Genomic DNA, 19,780 nt, shown 5'->3' with positions numbered 1-19,780 from the left:
GTTCATTTCTTAAGCCATAAGAACTAGAAATTTGCTTCTTTACATCAAATTAATTTACATAATGCTTCTTTACATCGAATTTACATCAAATCCAAACTCTGTGTCACACCCTATATTCCCCAATAGTCATACCCAATGTAAGTCACCTTGGCAATAAACCACTTTGTTTGTCTCCCCCACCCAGCTTTGTTTATTTGTCCCGTCCCATGGAGACGCGGGAGCCTGGCTGTGTATGTGACGTGATACATGTGTGGGGTTTAGGAGGAGCTACATTTGAACTTTCTATATCTATGCAAGTACCCTCCAAAATGCTTTAGAACTGACACAGTATTGATCATGCCTGGACCTTGTATAACTCTAAAGCTTTTCACTGCCAAAGACAGTGTGCTTGAGAGTACCGGTAACTTGACCAGGGAGTCTGACAAAGGGAAACTTTTACCTTTACTAGTCAAAACATACATTCCATTTTTCTTGAAATTCTAAATTCGATCTATTATGTAAATAAGATGTTAAATTAGCAATCACATACTCAATTAATTTGTTCATGCATTCCATCAATTCTGGGCATTTTTCTGCCTTCCATTTAGACACCCTTGCTGCCATTACCATACATTTAAATAGTTTACTATGTGTTCTTGTAATATTACTTGGTAAAATATTTAATAACATTTTTTGAGTCCATTGCAAACTTAAATTTTAATACCTTTTGTATCTCTTCATGGATCTTTATCCAATATTATCTTGCTTTCTTACATGTCCACCACATATGATAAATGTTGCATCTGGTGGCACGAACATTAGGGCAGCGGCAAAGCGACTGGGCCTGACGCTCATTTACTGTGCGGCCTACCTTCTCCACCTCATGGTCAAGGATGCTTTGGGGTTAGGTTCTGCATTGAAGTCTGAGTGCCATCCCAAATGTAATGCTAAACTGTTATCTGTTTAATGGTATTTGGATTATTATTGTTAGCACCTTTTAATGTTGTAACTGTTATGTGGTTTTATGATCATTATACTATTTATTGCTGGTTTTATTCTGTTGTAAGCCGCCCTGAGCCAGCTATGGCTGGGAGGGCGGTGTATAAATGTAATAAATAATAATAATCATCTGGATGCTGAGACCCATGAGTTATGGCATCTCCTCCAGAAATGCTGGTACATCATGGGTCACCTCACTCGCAGTGTGAAGGACACCTTTCCGCTGTGCGAGAAGCAGACGCTGACAGGTGTGTCGGTGCACTGCCTGCTTGGCGACATCACCACTCGCTGGAACTCCACCTGTGTCATGCTTGAACGTTTGGTGGAGCAGGAGAGAACCCTGACTGCCCTGATCTCTGAGACCAGGGTCATTCGGGAAGAGAGCCAGTTCAACCAGGACTGGTTGAACATTTCTCAGGCTGTGGAAGTTCTTAGGCCCTTTAAGAGCTACACAGAAATGCTCTCGTCTGACACGGCAAGTCTGGCTCTGGTCATTCCCATGATCCACACATCTCATGAGGACTTGGCCTTGTTTCTGGAACCAGCTGTAGGACGTGCAGACATGCCTCCAGCGGTGTGCACACTGGTGAGAAGGCTGCAAGACGGACTCGAGGACTGCTTTCAGTCTATCCTCCAGCAGAAGGTCTACATGCTGGTGACCATGTGTGACCCGCGCATCAAGGGCAAGATCGCCGAGCGGGCCAACAAGTTCACTCAATAGTGAGACACGCTCTCCCGGCGAGTTGAGCGCAGGTGGGCCAAGAGGGTCACGTTGCCACAAGCTGAGGGAGAGGGGGGTGCCAGGAGCTCCACTGCTGTTCATCCCACACCTCCTCACCCCCCCCCCCCCACACCCCCAGCCACAACAACTGTTGAGATGGCAGTCATCAGGCGGATCCTTGGCCCCTCTCCTTGGAGCGGCAGGTACATGAGAGAGGATACAGCAGCTGTGATGGTGAGGGAGGACCTTTTGGAACCCTACAAGTCACAGGCAACCTGTTCACTGAGCTACTGGGCTATGAGGGAGGGGCTGGACTTCTCTACCATGGCCCAGAAGCTCCTCTCATGCCCTCCGACGAGCGTGCAGAGTGAGCGCGTTTTTCCCCATGCGGGCGACATTGTCTGCTCGCATCGCCTACGCCTGCTCCCCTGGTCAGTTCAGCAGCTGGTCTTCCTAAAGGTCAACTTGCCACTGTTCGGTTTCCCGGTCCCAGACTTTGAGGGTGATTGAAGTGAGCACGCATACTTGTGCCTGCATCCCCGCTTGGTCTGTGCTGGGAAGTTGGGTTACAATGCTCTTCCCATGACTAAAACTAGAGAGGCTATGGAGAATGAGCCGCCAGGGCCATTACCATTATGATTGGCACAAGAATGCCCCACCAATCTGCCCACTTCCATCCATCCCACCTGCAGCAGAAATACCTCTACAGAACCCTGGTAGCTGTGCAGTGCAGGGTGATGTTGAGGGTGGTGCGTGTATGCACCTAAGTTACACTACCAGCCACCCCAAACCAAAATTGCATGCTGAAATTAAAACAGCAGCACAAAAACTGTTCTCTGTATGAACAAGGTAGAGTAGGGTAGATGCCAAGCAGCCAGACAGAAACCAGCAGAACCCACAGGAGCACCATAAATAATAATGAATGTAAATGAATGTTAATTGAAAAATAATTTTTCTTTTGCAGGGGTGAAGTGGGAAAGGGAGAGCCTGTGATGAAGGGCAGCTGCCGCACCTAGGCTAAGCCTCCTCCACTAAGGCAGACAGTGATGGCTGGTGTACTGCTGCTGAGAGAGGAGGATCAGTAGACTTTCTGAGGCATTAGTGGGCAGGGCTTCTTGTTGTGGTGATTACTTAACATTGCACAGGTTCAGCTTCTGGTTTAATGGCGACCCGCTAGCAGACGCATTCCCCGGACCTCCCGGGGAGGAGATCCGCGTGCCGGCGGTTTGGAGGGAGGGCGATTGTTTGCACCACCACCCCCGGAGCCTTGGTGAAAGGCTCCTAGACATGGGGCTTTTGAGGGGTGGCCTCTTCGTCAGCATGATGCTGGAGAATTGAGGCACTCCTCCACCCCGGCGGTCCGACCATTGGGCGTCCGAATGGAACTAGAGACGCCGACCGGGACAAGCGTTGGAGATTGGGCGTTATAAAAGTACCTGTGGCGAGGTCTCCGGACCACCAATGAACAGTGAGTCGAGTTTAATGCAAACACCAGGATTATAAAAGAAAGTCCCCCAGGATCGGCGAAAGTAGCGAGTGGAGGAGGGGCCCCTCCCATACGCATGAGTAAAACAGCAATCTCCCAAGGGGGGACGGAACCATAAGCGTTAAAATCTGTTTCGAAGAGTACACGAGAGCATGAATAAGTGCTTGGCTGAATTGCAGAGCCTTTAGCAAAACTTTTAAAAAGTAAACAATCCATAAAAATGGTGCTGAGAAAAGCGGAGAAAGAAAGGCAGGCAAAAATGAAACCGGCTGGAAGCATGAGCCCCCAACCGGAAGGTAACACAGAGTTTTCTAAGCTGCTAGCCAACCTAGCAGTTCGAAAGCAAGAAATTGCAAGTAGATAAATAGGTACCACTTCAGTGGGAAGGTAACAGCGTTCCGTGCGCCTTGGTGTTTAGTCATGCCGGCCACATGACCACGGAAATGTCTTTGGACAGCGCTGGCTCTTTGGCTTTGAAACGGAGATGAGCACCGCAACCCTAGAGTCAGGTTCGACTGGCTTTCGAGCAAGAGAACCTTTACCTTTACCGGACTCTTTGCGCCCTCTACTGGATCAGATGACAAATATCAATCAACAGCTGACAACATTAAACCAGAACTTTGCTGCTCAGCAGCTCCAACTGAACGAAACTACCAAAAACACGGAGCAAACAGCTGAGAAGGTGAAGGAAATGGATGCCAAATCCAAAAAGGTTAATAAAAGGGTGAAGTTACTGGAAAAGAAGCAAGTTTCTGATGAACATCAGCTCATGCAGCTACAAATGGAAAAAGCCAACCTAGTTCTCCGGTTCCAAAGTGTCCCTGAGGCTAAAGATGAGAATCTGAAACAACTTCTGAGTGATGCGCTTGCCCCAATTGCAGATTTAAAAACGGACTATCTTATAAGCAAAATGGATGTGGCTTATAGAGCCTACCTCGTATACATCAAGAAAAATAATCTGCCTGGGGAAATACTGGTAAGATTCTCGAAGAGACATGTGCTGGATCAAATACTGAAAGCAACATCAGGAGCACCCTTAAAAATTGGAGACAACACCATCAGAATTCTAAAAGATATTCCTTTTGAAATAAAAAAGAGTCAGAAATATAAGGACTTGATTATGTTCTTGCAAACATTCCTTACAGGTGGTTGATTCCCGAGGGCGTCCTTTTCAAATTAAAGGATAAAAAAAGAAAAAATTGACTCTGTTTCTAAAGTACGTGAGTTTCTGAGAGTGCAACTGGGAGATTCGGGAGAGGACAGCAGAGAGGACAGCAAACCTAGCAAGGATTCTTCCGACGAGGACTCTGCTTCTGAAAAGGGGGTGGCGGCCCCCAAACGAGATTATCAATTGAGGATAAGAAAAGATAAAACAAAATAATGGCTGAAGAACTCTGAATTGTGCCTTATAAGCTTTTATTATCAAAGATGCTCTAGTGAATCTCTTAAAACAGTGTAACTAATCAATAAGAAGATTAATATCATAGCTTAATCGACCATGTTCAATGTGATTTTAGCATTTTTAGACTAATACTGATATAAGCAAATTGAAATTATCTCCTATACTTGGGGTTTTAGTTAGTAGTGGTTTTCTTTCCTTTCTCCCTTAGATGTATTTGTCCCCTCCCTTTTTTCATTGTAGTTTGTAGTCTATAGAAAATGCAATAAAAAGTCCCCTCCAGGGGGCTAAACAAACAAACATTGCACAAGTTCTGCTACTGCTGGTCTGGCAAACATGCTCCATCAGTTTATGCTGCAGAGATACTCTCTGTTTTGAACTGAGTTCTGTTGGGTTTGGCACTGACTGCAACAGTGGCACAGGTTCTGGGGGCCACATTGCACAGGTTCTGCTGCTGGCCTGGCAAACATGCCCCCTCAGTTTATACTGCAGAGATTCTCTGATTTGACCTGAGTCCAATTGTGTTTGGGCATTGACTGCCACAGTGGCACTGGTTCTGGGGGGCACACTGCACAGGTTCTGCTGCTGGCCTGGCAAACATGCCCCTTCACGCCACCACACCTCACTTACTTTTTTACAGAGAGATTCTTGGGGAGACACTGCTGCCTACCCTTTTCCCATCCCCATAGGAAACAATGGAGAATTGGGGGCACCCTCTTTGGATGCCCCTGGAATTGGACCCCCTGGTCCAATTCTTTCAAACCTTTGGGGGTCTTTTGGGGAGAGGTTCCGGCAGCTACAGTACGAATTTGGTGCATCTCAAACCCCCTCCCTCCAGCCCCCAGAAAACTTGTTAGAAGATTGTTGCCACTGACTACAATGGCCCAATAGGATATAAAGGAGCCAAACAATTTCGGGAATACTGAAAATTTTCGGGTATCAATACAATACCAGTATTGGTATTTGTGGGCTTTTCGGTATTCCGAAAAAAATTCAGCTTCAATATATCCAGAACCTGGGGGGGGGGGGATTTCCCCTGCATACCCCTAATTGAAACCATATTCATAGTAATCAGTCCCTCAAAATATGACTGCTATCTTGTTTTTGAATAGTTTTAATGACTTCTTAATCCATAAATAATTGTGGGTTCTTTCTTTTGTATCAGCTGTTTCCTATTTAGTATTCCTCTCGTTTGGATTTGTGATCCGATCTGAGATCCAATGCAGACGCTTGGCAGTATAACTTAATATTTGGTACTGCCAGGCCTCCTCATTTTGTTCATCCTGTAATATTTTTAAATCTTATTCATGGTTTCTTTCCATTCCACATAAAGTTGTTTATCATTTTCTGCCATTTAAAAAAAATCTTTTCATGTACATCAATTGGTAGCACTTGGAACAAGGTCAACTTTGTTAATATATTCATTTTAATAGCAGAGATTCTGCCTAGCCATGAACCTCTGCTCCATATGCTTATCTAATTCCCTCTTGAAGCTGTCCATGCTTGTAGCCGCCACCACCTCCTGTGGCAGTGAATTCCATGTGTTAATCACTCTTTGGGTGAAGAAGGACTTCCTTTTATCTGTTCTAATCCGACCGCTCAGCAATTTCATGGAGTGCCCATGAGTTCTTGTACTGTGAGAAAGGGAGAAAAGTACCTCTTTCTCTCCCTGCTCTATCCCATGCATAAGGAGTCGTTTACTAAAATTCTGGCATGTTGATCAGTAGAAATATTTTGAATCCAATTTAGGAATTTATTGGCACAATTCATACTTTGTAATACTTTCTTTAAAAGCCAAGACGCATTATCAAAGGTTTCTCTGGATCCAGGAACATAAATGCCATTTTTCCACCTTTTCTCCTAGAATATTCAATTGTGTTCAGCTAATATCTGATATTGACCTTTATATATCTTCTTTTGGGATAAATCCCATTTGATCTTCATGGATAAATTGTGGAATACACTTTCTTAGGCTCTCAGCCACTATTGTTGCAAAAAATTATAATCTATGTTTAGTAATGAGATTGGTCATAAGATAAGTGGTAATCATGGATCATTTCCTTCTTTATGTATTTGAGTTATATTCACTTCTCACCAGGTTGGTGGTATTTGTTTTCTCTCCTGTATTTCATTCATTGTTTTTTGGAGAGATATTGTTAATATATCTTCAAAACATTTGTAATATATGTTACTGTCAAGCCATCAGGTCCAGGGGCTTTGTCTTTTTTGATTTTTTTAAATAGCATGATTGATTTCTTGTACTGTTACCACTTGATTTAATATTTTTCTATGCTCAGACTTAAATCTTTTAAATGGTATCTCAAGAACACATTTTTCCATTTCCTAATGCCCAATCACCCCAAAATACTGTTTACTGGCTTGCACCTCTGTGGCGGAACGGGCCCACGTCAGCTGGCAGCCCCCGCTTTGCCCACCCCTCCTTCGCCTGACCTGGCACCTGAAGGGGCAGTTCTTCTCCACTGCCTCTGGGTATTGCTGTGGCACCACTGTCCCTGTCTTGGGCTCCTAACCTCCCTTTGGTCTTACTAGGAATCCGCCTTCAGGCTTCCTGGCAATCTTTGGGGCTCCCCTGGAGAGTTGGCAACTGAGTTTTGCCCATTCTCCTCATCCTCAGGGTGTCCCCGACCCACCTCTAGCATACCCAAACAGCTGGGTGAACTAGGTGTGTTAGAGAATGAGACTTATATTTGCTTTATGAACTATTTATTGCTACACACAATGGACTGTGCACACACATACACACACAGGCTCAGAAGACTGCACATTATAAGTCACCTGTTGTGATGCCACACATAGAAGGTTGCATGCACATGCCTTACACATAAATAAGGTTTCAGCTACACAGTTACCTAGCCTGGTGAAGAAGCACACACCTCCATTATTGTGAGCAATGAGAAAACAACAACTCTGAGAAGAAACAGCCCCATTGCAGAACTGTTTGTGGTCACGTACCACACATCACTGCTTTGTTCCTGAGAAGGCATTTCCTGCCAAATGGACATTTGGTTATCAATAGAATGGCCAGGTTCATCAACACTACAATGAAGTTTCATGATGACAAGGTTCACACCTGTCCAGATGCCATACTCTGAGTAAGGTCTTAGATTACAATATTGGCCCACTCCTTTTAGGTAACCACCCCTTCCCACATGAAACCAATAGGATTGTTTTTGGGACGGACTAACAGGTAGGTGGGTCAAGAGGTTGGCACAGCCACAACCCATCTCTTGAACCCCCTATAAAAGGAAAGGACCATTCACCTGGCCCTTCCTAGCTAGCAATCCCCGCAACAACCTCTATCTGCTTTCACTCCCCTTGAGTCCCACTTGCTATCCCCAACCCTTGCCTCTACTTTGATCTCTTGATCTGCAGTCAAGAGACCCCCACACAGTCCACCTAGTTCTGGTAGCGTGGATCCTTTTATTTTCTATTTCTTCTTATCCATTCTTCATTGGAACAACCAAGCTGCAAGACAGATAAGTATTGCCCACCATCACCCTACCTGCTAATGCAATTGTGCTTATTTTAATACTGTATTTCTAAGGAACTTGATTGAATGTGTGAGTGCATCAGTATTGTTTGTATGAGATTTATTCTTTAAGTAAAAGACATTTATTTTAACAACAACAGCCTCGAATCCTTCTCTGGTAACCCTTGGTGGGAACAGGACCTTGGTATAAATTGGCAAGAACCCATTTATAAATTGCCAATTGCTGTAAATAAAGCAATTCGGCTAACAAGAGGTACAAAGGGATCTCACTCCTTTATCATTTAAAGGATTTATTTGAAAACACTTAACTATTTACAGGCATACAGTGAATTGAAGAATCAAAAATAACGACAAAACCGCTCCACCTCTCCCTCCTCTACACTCATACCCTGTCTAGATGGTCTGCAGGGCAGGCACATCACTTCCCTCCACTGGAGAAGGTTAGATCAGCATGTCTCCCAAAGCGGCCTCTGCCTCCTGTAGACTCCAACCAGAAGTCTGACTGGCTTCTGATAGACTGGCTTCCCGCTCAACACAATGTAAAACAGCAGTTTCCTGCCCAGGAACTGGCTCTCTCCCTCCTGCAGCATTCTGGGGCAGATCTCCATAATGGACTTCCTGTCCTCTTTAGGGAGCTACCCTCAGACTGCTGGTTGGAGACAGGAGGAGGGGGGGGATGAGAAAACTAGGCCCAGGCCTACCTCAAGTTTGATGGCCTCCTCCTATCCAGCCCACACCAACTTACATCCACAAAATGGCGTTTCTCCACAACCTCTAAATCACTAAAGACCAAGTTTTACTAGATCACATTTGGGTTTAAAATGTACACAAGCTTTCAAGCACTCAACAGGAGACCACTAGCACCTTACAGATTACTCAGTTTTGTTACAGCTACATTCCAATTAAATAATTTAGTTGATGTTCCTTTTTAACCTATTAAAAATCAGTCTGAGCATTATTAAAACCACAGTACAGGTGCCTTTTTGAGATACTCAAGAAGGAGATTCAGCACTTTCTGTGATGATCTTCAGTAGGTCTTTTCATTCTCTATTAGACACATACAGTAAAAGAACAAAAATACAAACAAGGGCACCAGTTGCTGTCCAATACACTAATTAAAATTGTCTCCTATTAATCAGATATACCTTTAACGTATTAAAAGATGGGGCCATAGTTCATCAGAACATGAGTTGCCCTGCTGGATCAAACCAATGGTCCATCTAGTCCTGCATCCTGTTTGACACAGTGGCCAACCAGTTGCCCTGGTGGGTCAAAGAGGACACAGTGGTACAGCATCTGCTTTGCATGAAGAAGATCCCAGACTCAAATCCCCAGCATTGCAACTTAAAAGGATTAGGGGGCTAGCAATGTGAAAAACCTTGACTTGAGACCCCAAGAAGCCACTGCCAATTTTTAATAGGCAATACTGACTTTGATAGACTAATGGTCTTCACTGCAAGAGATTCACCTGCTCATGTGATTAAGCCACTGAAAGACTAAAGTCCCAGTTTTAAGTCCCAATTTTGCAAAGCTTACAGCTGCCCAGGTACTAGACAACCATAAATTCCACCCACCCAAACCCAACAACAAGGATATGACAAACCTATCTAAGCTCCAGAAATGTTTCATGTAATCAGAAACAGTTAACTCTGGCTGCCTTCTAACCAAGACAAACACATTTGTCAGCCCACACAAGCATTACCTGCTGCTCTCGCTTCTGTTTGCGCAGCTGGATCCCTTCCTCCTCTCTCCTCCGGCGCATCTCCTCAGGATTCAGTGCCTTGTTTTTGTAACTCTTCATTCGGTAGTTGTTCTCTTTTGCTGGACTCGCCATGGTTTCTGCAGGGGAAGAAGAGAGGAAGATGCCATCCCTGCTAAGTCAAATGGAAACAGGACTCCAGACTCAGACGCTGGTATTGTGCTACACCTGTATTAAAGGTGCTCAAATTATAGTAGCTGTTGTATACCATCACTTACATAGCAGAGCTTATACAATTCAGTCATCCAATGCCACTGTTACACATAAGAACCAAAAAGTGGCCTGCTCAAAGCTGTGCAGCAGGTCCCATTATAGACGGGGTTTGAAACCTGGCTCTCTATTTATTTATAATATTTCTATGCTGCCTCTTCAGAGTCCTGCTCTCTAAGTCTGCATCTGGACACACTGCAATGCAGGCCTTCTTTCCACAGGTTCTAGTATCAAAACAAAGCATGTTTATTTCCCTAGTTTACTCTGGAACAAGCTGGAAAAGGTAAAACCAACCAGGAATCAAGCCCCACCCCTAAATTCACAGCAGTGAATTTTACAATAGCATCTTTGTGCTTGTCCTAATGTGCCTTGTGAAGAATTCGGTGGACCTTTTCATTAGTGACAAGATCAACCAAGACATCATAAAAAAGCTGCTGAGCTCAACACACCACATCCAAGTTGCGTCAGTATTTTGATACTGCATTTTTTATTTTCCGATGCACCTTGAGCCCCTGAATTTACACACACACACATATTTAAAGCAGTACAGCTTGGGGGGCTAGATAGGACACGGAGCATGAAGATGTATGGCAGCAAATAAAACAGTCCACAAAGACTGTGCTGCTCTCCTACAATACAGGGAAGCCAAGAGAGCACTTGAAATAATCTTTCGCTCTGTCCCCAACACAAAGAATGAGTGTAATAACCCCAACTGTGTTACCTGAAGACGTTAACTTGAGTGTACTTAGTTCAGTCTCCCCCTGACAACATTCTGGGGCCAAGGGACAAAAAAAACCCACTTTCACTTGACCTGAGTGGGCAGCCTCATGCTAAGAGGCTCAGCTCCACATTTCATCATCACAGGCCTAGTTTACAGACATGAGGTGGAGGGTCTTCTCAGTGGTGGCACTGAGCAGCAGGGAGCATCTAAAAACACTTTCTTCCACCAAGTACTTAGGCTAATTTGATAATGGTGATGAATCAGATTTTATTCTGGTGTGATATGAGATGTGTTCCTACTATGATCCCTGAATGTGTGTTGCTGATGGTTCTCTTGTCTATTGCTGCATTGGTATTACACTGTTTTAGTGCAGTGCGCTGTATTGTTTTAAAACTACTCTATTGCAAACTACCTTGATTAAGGATACACACTTTTACAATAAAAATAAAAAAAACCTAACTTCTGCAGGTGGTTTTGTGGACAGCACAGTAGAAAACCAGCTCAAGAATCTTTGCAAAGTACAAGTAGGGTCAACTCCTGTTTACCTGTTGCTTTTCAGGACACTTTCCGTCCATGTCTTTCCCTGCTCCCACCCTCATCAATGATGCTGCAGTGAAGGATGTACTATGATGGCCTCCCATTCCCATAGCAACAAGGCATGTCACAAATGTAGGCTTGTGACTTCACTGTTATGTTAGGCCGCAGAAGGAAACAGAGTTGGATATTTCAGACACGCTCTGGCAACCACTAGCTGGAGAACTGCCAGTTTCACTTGGGGCAGCTTGCAAGCAGTGACAGTCAATACCACCCCCAACAGCAATGTCTGGCAAAGTCCTAAGGTGCTAGAAATCAAAGAACTAGGTTGGAAAAAACTTTACACAGTCCAAATCCTTTCCTTTCTACCTTCGTAGAAATTCACAGTCCCTCATTTGCAACTTTTCACTCGTTCAATTTCACCATGCAGCCTCCATTCCCCCCAATAACACTTTTCTGTTTCTAGATTCTGCCCATCCTTTCAGAACACCTATATGATCTTCATCGTGGTCCCTGTGCAGTCACACACACGGGTTTTGGCCTGCCCGTGAACCTGATCTTGGAGATCTGGAAGAGCTAGCCTCAGACAATTTTGGGGGGCTTTTCTCCTCCGCTCTGGGGAGCAGGCTGCTACTGCACATGCCTGAAGCTGAGGAGAAACCCCGCCCCCGCTCAGTTTCTTCTTTTCCGCCACCACGTTCAGACCTTGTTGCGCTTCACTCCTCTGGTTTACATCAGCTGCCTCATTTATTTTACCTATCGTCTTTACCGTCATTTTCGTCTTCTTTGTCTACAAAAAAATAATAATCTTGTTGTCTGAGGAAATTCTCCGTCTTCTCCCGCCCGCCCGCCCCCCCACACCATGGCGGACTCGAAGAAGAAAACCACCTTTTTAAAAAGGTGCCAGGGCTGTGGAGCGAAATTACTGTCGACGGACAGCCACTCTCTCTGCCTGTTTTGTCTAGGAGAAGGCCATCGAGTTGCTACTTGTGCTCACTATAGTAACTTTAGCACTCAAGCCCGTAAAAATCACGCTGATCGCCTCAGGAGTAATCTCCTGGAGGCCTCCCTCCACCCGCAAATGGCGCAGCCCTCAACGACTCGTGCCTCGCCGCCTCCCTCATAACCGAAGGGAGATTCAGCTCAGTCAGCTGCTACCCCTGACAAAAAGGGAAAGTTGTCCCAAAAATCAACTATCTCGGCTGTCTCTGATAAAGTCAAACGTAAGTCCGAGAAGGAGGCAAAGAGATCGTCAGAATCGTCCTCTGACCCTCCAAGATTGAAACAGTCCAAACAGTCTTCCTCAGCCGACAGCGGTACCGGCAGGGCAGTCAGATTTGTCAGCTCTACAATCCGAAGAGGTTCGACTTCGACCACTCGGTGCCCAGCTGGCCGACGTGCATCATACTCAGGTTGTGACGATGACTTCCCGTTTGCCATCGGCTTATAGCCAACCGCCTTCTGATCTCCTTGACTCCGGGATCGAACCTTTCGAGATCGTGAGGACTGGTTCTCGTCGGTTGTACTTACTACCTCACCTCAACGTTCTCGAAGTTCTCGCTACCACTCTGGGTCTCCCTCCCACTATCAGCCAACACCTTACCGTCGACACCGATACTCCTCGGATTCGAGATCTCCGTCACCTCGTACATACGAAAGGTGCTACTACGCCTCCAGACATTCTCGCTCACGATCTCGATCCCCAATGACATATCACTACTCAGAGAGTCAAAGAAGTCACCGGGACCAGGATGACCCTCAAGATATGGGCCTTCTCATGACACAACGCTCATCTCACACTACCAAACTGGCCCCATCAGCGGCTTTAGGGGCCCCTCCTCCCTTGGACTCGGCTCCTATGCAACCTCTGGAACCTCCTATCTACATGCCAGATGACCTCTCCAAACACCTCGAGTCCCCATCGGGTTCGTCCAACCATGACTCTGAGCACTCGGATTCAGAACAGTCAGGTTCCCTCTCACCATCGGACGGTCCTAAATCATACCTGCAACTTTTCGCTCGTCTGTGCCATGCACTACAGGTCCAATTGACAAATGAAACACCTGGAGTTATGGCTCTTGTCCACAAGCTAGTACAGGCTGACCTCCCTTCCGGAGCCTTACTGCCCATGCTTCCAGTTCAGTTAGAAACTTTGAAAGAGGCTTAGGATACTCCTGCTACCATTCCTCGAGCTCCTAGGTGTTTTGACTCCCTGTATAAGATTCAACCATGTTATGCCGAGTTTCTTGTCTCGCATCCACCACAGAACTCTCTTATCATACACTCGGCATCTAAGGCCAAACAAGCCAAACACCCGGCACCGCCTGACCAGGAAGGCAGAAAAATTGACACCCTAGCTAGAAAATTTTACTCCCTTACCACGACTGTGTCCAAACTTCACAAATATCTGGCCTACTTCTCAACTTACTCCTATCATTTAGCGAACCAATTCATGCCATTACTTTCGGAACTGCCTGAACCTTCACAGAAAGTAGCCTCTTCCATTGTCGAAGAATTGGCCTTGTTGTCCCGTCAGCAAATCAACACCATCAGTCACGTGGTTGCATGCTCCTCTAGAGGTCTGGCCACCTCCATAGCGCTTCACCGCCACGTGTGGCTCCGGAGGGCCTCCCTTCAAGATGATGTCAAGGCTAAAAAAGAAGATTTACCATTTGATGGAGAAGGTTTATTTCATTCCACCACTGATCAGTATCTCTCCTTGGTGGATGACAGCAGAAAGCGTGCCAAACGCCTGGGCGTCATGCCTACCTCCTTTCCACCGAAATTTAAACATCGTACCTAGACACCGAGGCCTACCCGACGGCAACAATCTCCCCCTTCGAATGACTCCTGGAGACGGAAGACGCCCTACTCCAGATCCTCCTTTCAATCTAAGGGCAACAATCAACAGCCTAAACGATCTGACGCCAACACCAAACAGTCTCTTTGACCTCTCAATTCTTCCTGTCACCCCCAGGCTGTCCACCATAACTCCCGGATGGGGCACCAGACTTCATCCTTTTCTCCCTGCTTGGCAACTTGTTACAACAGACTCTTAGGTCCTCACCATAATTTGCATGGGATACGCGATAGAATTTCTTCACTCACCTCATATACCTCACTTCCGTCGTACCCCTGAACCATTTTTTGAGGGCCAACGTTTCCGACCTACTTGCCAAAGGTGCTGTAGAACCCGTACTCCATTCATAACATCGATTGGGGTTTTACTCCCGCTATTTCCTGGTCCCCAAACGGACAGGAGGAAAGCATCCCATTATGGATCTCAGGGGCCTAAGTAGCTACATCCGTTGCAGAAAATTCCGCATGATTACTTGGCAGTCCATTCTTCCACTCCTACAAGAAGGCGACTGGTTAGCATCTCTGGATCTCCAAGACGCCTACTTCCACCTCACTATCCGTCCATCATTCCGTCAACACCTCCACCGTCGGGTCCCACCACTATCAGTATCGAGCCATCCCCTTTGGGCTATCGTCCGCCCGGAGGGATTTTACCAAATGTATGGCAGTGGCAGCGGCCACTTTGAGATAGCATGTTATTGTCATCTTCCCATATATAGATGATTGGCTTCTAGTGGCTCCCTCCCACGAAGACCTTCTGAGAAGCATCATCCAGACTACTCGCTGCCCTAGGTCTCTCGGTGAACCTCTCAAAATCTCACCTCGAACCACACCATTTTCCCCCCTCGCTGCGACATTGTTTACATTAAGGTAAAAGTTCTTAAAAGTTCTAAGGTTTTTCTCTGGACTGAATAACGAGCCCCGCTGCAATCCGCTTGGGTCAGGTGGGTTTCTAACAGCTTGTTGTCGGCTTGCTTCCCATTTCGCTGTTTTTTGCGCTGTAGGGTAGGGTTCTTCCTCCCGAGAGTCCCCTCCCTTTCTCTATGGGGCTTTGCCGTCTCACTGTCAGTTCCTTCACCCTCTATACTTTTGTCTTTCTTTTGAAACTTCTTCACTCACTTCCCCCCCCCCTTGGCTGGGTGTCATCCCAGAGGAAGAGTCCTTTTGCTTAAGTCCTTGCGCGCTCTGGTCCGGTAATGTCTCTGGTCGCCATTGCTGGCCTCGGGGCAGTGGGACCTTCAGAAGCTAAAAAGAGCCTCAATCCTCCAGGAGTGGCTCCTTCAGTGCTCCAGGCTAGAAGCTCCCTACAAGAGCTTCAGGGGGGGATCGAAGGCTTCCGAACCCCCTCCTTGCCGCCTCAATCCAAATCGCACCCATCAGAGCTTGATGGAGTGCGTTCATTTGCGAGTCGCCGAAAACCGGAAGTCTCAGCCCCTGCACTTTTCGATTTAGACATAAATGACATAGTTCCCAGGCTAAATGGCCCCGAATTTGTTTCACCTACGATAGGCCAGCAGAAAACATCAATACTGCTTTACACAGACAATATGGTTTTATCTTCCCTAACTAGGAATGGTTTGAAGATGCTTCTGGACAAACTAGGAGAATATTGTGGAGAAGAGAATCTTACTATCAATTACTCAAAAACCAAAAAGACCTAAAAGACATTCCTGGAACATACAAGGTATCCCAATAGAACAATGCAAGATCTAGAAATATTTGGGATTAATTTTTAGTGAAACGCTGAACTGGAATGTGCATGTAGCCTTTATTAAAGCATCAGCAACTTAGATAACAGGAGTAATACTGAGATTCTACCGAACCAAGGGGGGCTTTCTTATAGATCCTACCCTCAAGCTTTTTAACAGTAAAGTTATCTCCCATATATTGTACAGAACAGAACTTTGGGGCTGGAAGGAACAAATACTTGCTAGTTTGGAAACAATTCAAAACCTTTTTTTGAGGCATGTTCTGGCACTGCCTAAAGGGACACCAGCAGCCTTATTGCAGGCAGAACTTGGTACCCCCTCAATCAGGGCTTGAGCCCATTTAGCTATACTGAAATCATGGAAGAAATACCAGTGGTTACCAAGTGAATCATTTAGCAAACTTAGTTATTGTGCCCTATTAAGTAAGGATAAAATCCACTCTGTATTTTTTAATAACATCACTTCTCGATACACTGTACCAGATGACCTGCTTAGACCCTTAAGGAATATTCAAGATCTGTAACAATGGGTATATAATGCAGATGCTTTAATAGATAACCAGTTAATTGCACAGTCAAAATCTGCCCCTTGGTATAAAAACTTAAAGAAAGATCATTTAAGAGCCTCCTATTTGATAAACATTACTACACATAGCCTACGAGTGGCATTCACGGCATTACAATTTCAGAACATGCCATCAGAAGTACTGACTGGAAGATATCTAAAAATTCCCCTAGAACAACGTATTTGTCTACGTGGAACTTCTATTGAAGATCAATTTCACTACATAATGGTTTGTCCACTATATTCGGATCTTAGAAATAGATTTTTTATCTCAAATACTTAATCAACGGCACAATTTTTCTGATAGTGATAAGCTAATTTTTCTGTTGTCAGACGTGAATCCTTTGGTATCTTATAAGGTAGAACTTTTTGTGTTAGCAGCCAGGAAAGCTAGAGCAAAGGTGGTTCTTAGGAATGCAGCTTACTGAGATGCAAGGCATTAACATTATTACAACTGGAATTGAAAGTTGTAAATGCTGTATACAATTTTAATTTGAGGCATTTTAAATATTTTAGATATTGTACAAATGAATTTAATTCTCACTGAATTTAATAACTGTATTTTAAGATATTAGGGATCCAGTTTTATATAAAATTGTAACAGCCAATGGCCACATACAACAAACTTTATCTATATATCTAATAGCGAAGGCGCCCCCTGCGTGCGGATATCTAAATCCGCACATCGGGGGCACCTGGGGAGCAGGGAGATTTTCCTGTACACTTGAGACAGTCCCCAGGTGTGCAAAAAATCTAAAAAGTAGAAAAAATATAGGGGGGATATTTAAATCCCCCCAAAAGTGAAAGAGTCTCCCCTGCACATGCGCAGGGAACGCGGCGGCGGGCTGGCGGCTGGAAGCTGCTCAGGCCATGCCATAGGAGCGGGGGGAGGGAGGACAGCAAGGCCCGGCGGCTGGAAGCCGCAGGAGCCGGGGGGAGGAGATCGGCAAGGCCCAGCGGCTGGAAGCCACTTGGACCTCGCCGCAGGAGCTGAGGGTGGGGGAGGAGACCGGGTAGGGGGGTGGAGGAGATCGGCGAGGCCTGGCGGCTGGCAGCTGCTCAGGCCTCACCGCCAGAGCCAGGGTGGTGGAGGGGGGGTGGAGGAGACCGGGGATGGGGGGGGAATCAGCGGGCTTGGTGGCTGGTAGCCGCTCAGGCTGCGCCGCCGGTGTCCAGGAATGGGGGGGGAGGCTTACTTGCTGCTGCTGCTTCCTCCTCTTCCTGCTCTGCATGGAGCTCTCCCCCCCCTCGGCGAGTATCACGGGTCCCCTTTCTTGTTCTATTCTATTCCCTTCAACGCCCAGCTTCCCAATGGACCCCCTGGCTTGACACCTACACTCATTCCCAGTCTAAGTATGTGTAAGAGCATTTGGTCATCCTGTCCTCTGCAGTTTGACAATGGGGAGAAAAGACATTGTAAAGTCTTTTAGGGCAGAGAGAGGACTGCTGTTTGTTTTCACCAGAGGCCAGTACCCACCCTCAGTCCTTGACGACAGGAAGGATTATAAACCTACCTAATTCAGTCTTGAGGAAGGTCAACAGGCTTAGTTGCTCTCCAAAGGGTACCCAGGACGGCTGCACTCCCAAGGCCAGTTAATAAAATCAGCCTTGGGAACACAGCACTTTTATATACAAAGATCAACCACAGCCTCCTGGTCCCCCTGCTCTATTCCAACACACTGCATTGCCTCCTTGTGTCTCCTACCATGCTATTAATCTGTGCTGAGTAATGCAGAGACTCACCTATTTAAAACTGGGACTCTCATTGCTGAGTCAGAGGGAGATGCAGACAGACAAGGAAGCCCTTATGGGAAAAGACAAAAATGATGTGTTTTGTCCCCTGCTGTACCAAGCAGAAGGGAAGCCCAAGAAGAAAGAGGCAGGTGATAAGAAAAGAGTGAGCATGGTGGTAATCAGCAAGGTTTAGAAAGTTGCTTATTTTTCAGGAGTTATAAAAGACATTAGAATAGCCTGTGTCACTCAATTTATCTTCATTCGGCACAGTCTCTAAAAATTAGGGCTATGCCAAACATCTACCCACTTCATTACTCAAGACAAAAGCAGTGTTTTCTGGGTGGAGAAGATGTCAAGTATTCCTCCAAACCCCAAATCTTTAGGTTTGATCCCATAGAAGATTTCCACTCACACAACAGTCCTTGCAAGTAGAAGCACTAAAACTATTCCTCATCCCCTGCCTGCACCAAGTGAAAGTGATCATATCCACCTCTTTTTTTTTTTTCTGGAAATGGCAGCACTTCCTTGTGCACAATGTAGTTGGTGTGTGGAGCAAACTTTTTCCAAGCTTTTCCAGGTGTATTTACCACCTTCTGCTAACACTGGGCAACAAGCTGAAGCAAAACTAAAACTGATTATTTTTTATTTCACATTCATCAGACACACATAGTATGCACAAGTTTTCACATGCTTTTGGTTACTCTGAACTAGCTGCTTTCAAGTAGTTCTAAATCAGATTTTGCTCAACCTGAAACTCATAAGCAGTGCATACCATGACAGTGAAGCTGATGGTGTCACAATTACCTCAGAAAAAGAAAATCAAACTTCTACATGAAGCTTTGAATGTGTTTGACTATAACGATTACACTATATTGTGTGTGTAATTTAATTTCACCTTAATATTTCAGTTCAGATACTTTGTTACTTCTGACATATTTATATTGTCTATAAAATAGACATTCTTAGTTCTGTCTAATAAATATGCTGAGAGAGAACACGTGCTGGGGGGGGGGAGTTAAAACAGATATGCTAAATCAGATCACTTTATTGAGAACACCAGAAAATTTTCCAATTCAAATTTTCCAAGAAAACCCACAAGGCAGGTGTGTGATCCAAATGCGCATAAGAGTATACAGGAGCTTTCACACAAGAGCATTTGCCACCATGTCGGAGCAGCATGTTACTAGTACACAGGAACACACTGTGTGCTTCCTGTTCCTGAACACCAAACCTCAACCACATTGGACTTTTCTGTGCCCAGGGGACAGAAAAGTTCCAGTTTGGGGAGATGAAAGGCTGTATCTTGGTTGTGAAATTGTACATATGAACTACAATGGCAGGGAATTTGCACATGCTGTTCCTCTGTGCTGTGGAAATGACCCAGGTTGTTTCAAAGCATAGACACAAGCACCCTGTCCACAGCCATTGAAAGTTGATAAAATGTCCGCAATGCAACCTGGTTTTTTACCTTCTCCTTTGCTCTCCACCCGCACTCCTTTAAACTTCCCTCTCAGTCTTCCACACGGGGATCAGATACATACAAATCTGGAACCTAGGCCCACAAGGATGCTTTTCAACTTCTCCACTAGCTTCTG

The 19,780-nt window shown here is 45.4% G+C and overlaps 1 protein-coding gene across 5 annotated transcripts in view; it reads right to left on the bottom strand.

Moving 5' to 3' along the window:
• The window catches only part of KPNA6 (karyopherin alpha 6 (importin alpha 7)), a 58,791-nt gene that overhangs the window by 26,971 nt on the left and 12,040 nt on the right, over positions 1–19,780 (bottom strand). For all 5 annotated transcript variants that reach the window (XM_015408101.1, XM_015408103.1, XM_015408102.1 and 2 more), the window contains one exon: positions 9,798–9,934. In XM_015408101.1, coding sequence (XP_015263587.1) covers positions 9,798–9,929 — 132 coding nt within the window. In that variant the 5' untranslated portion in view covers positions 9,930–9,934. The remainder of the gene's footprint in view (positions 1–9,797; positions 9,935–19,780) is intronic.

The sequence above is a fragment of the Gekko japonicus genome, unplaced genomic scaffold (genome assembly GCF_001447785.1).
Source record: "Gekko japonicus isolate JY-2015 unplaced genomic scaffold, Gekko_japonicus_V1.1 scaffold36, whole genome shotgun sequence".
NCBI lineage: Eukaryota > Metazoa > Chordata > Lepidosauria > Squamata > Gekkonidae > Gekko > Gekko japonicus.
This window is presented reverse-complemented; position numbering and strand designations above follow the sequence as displayed.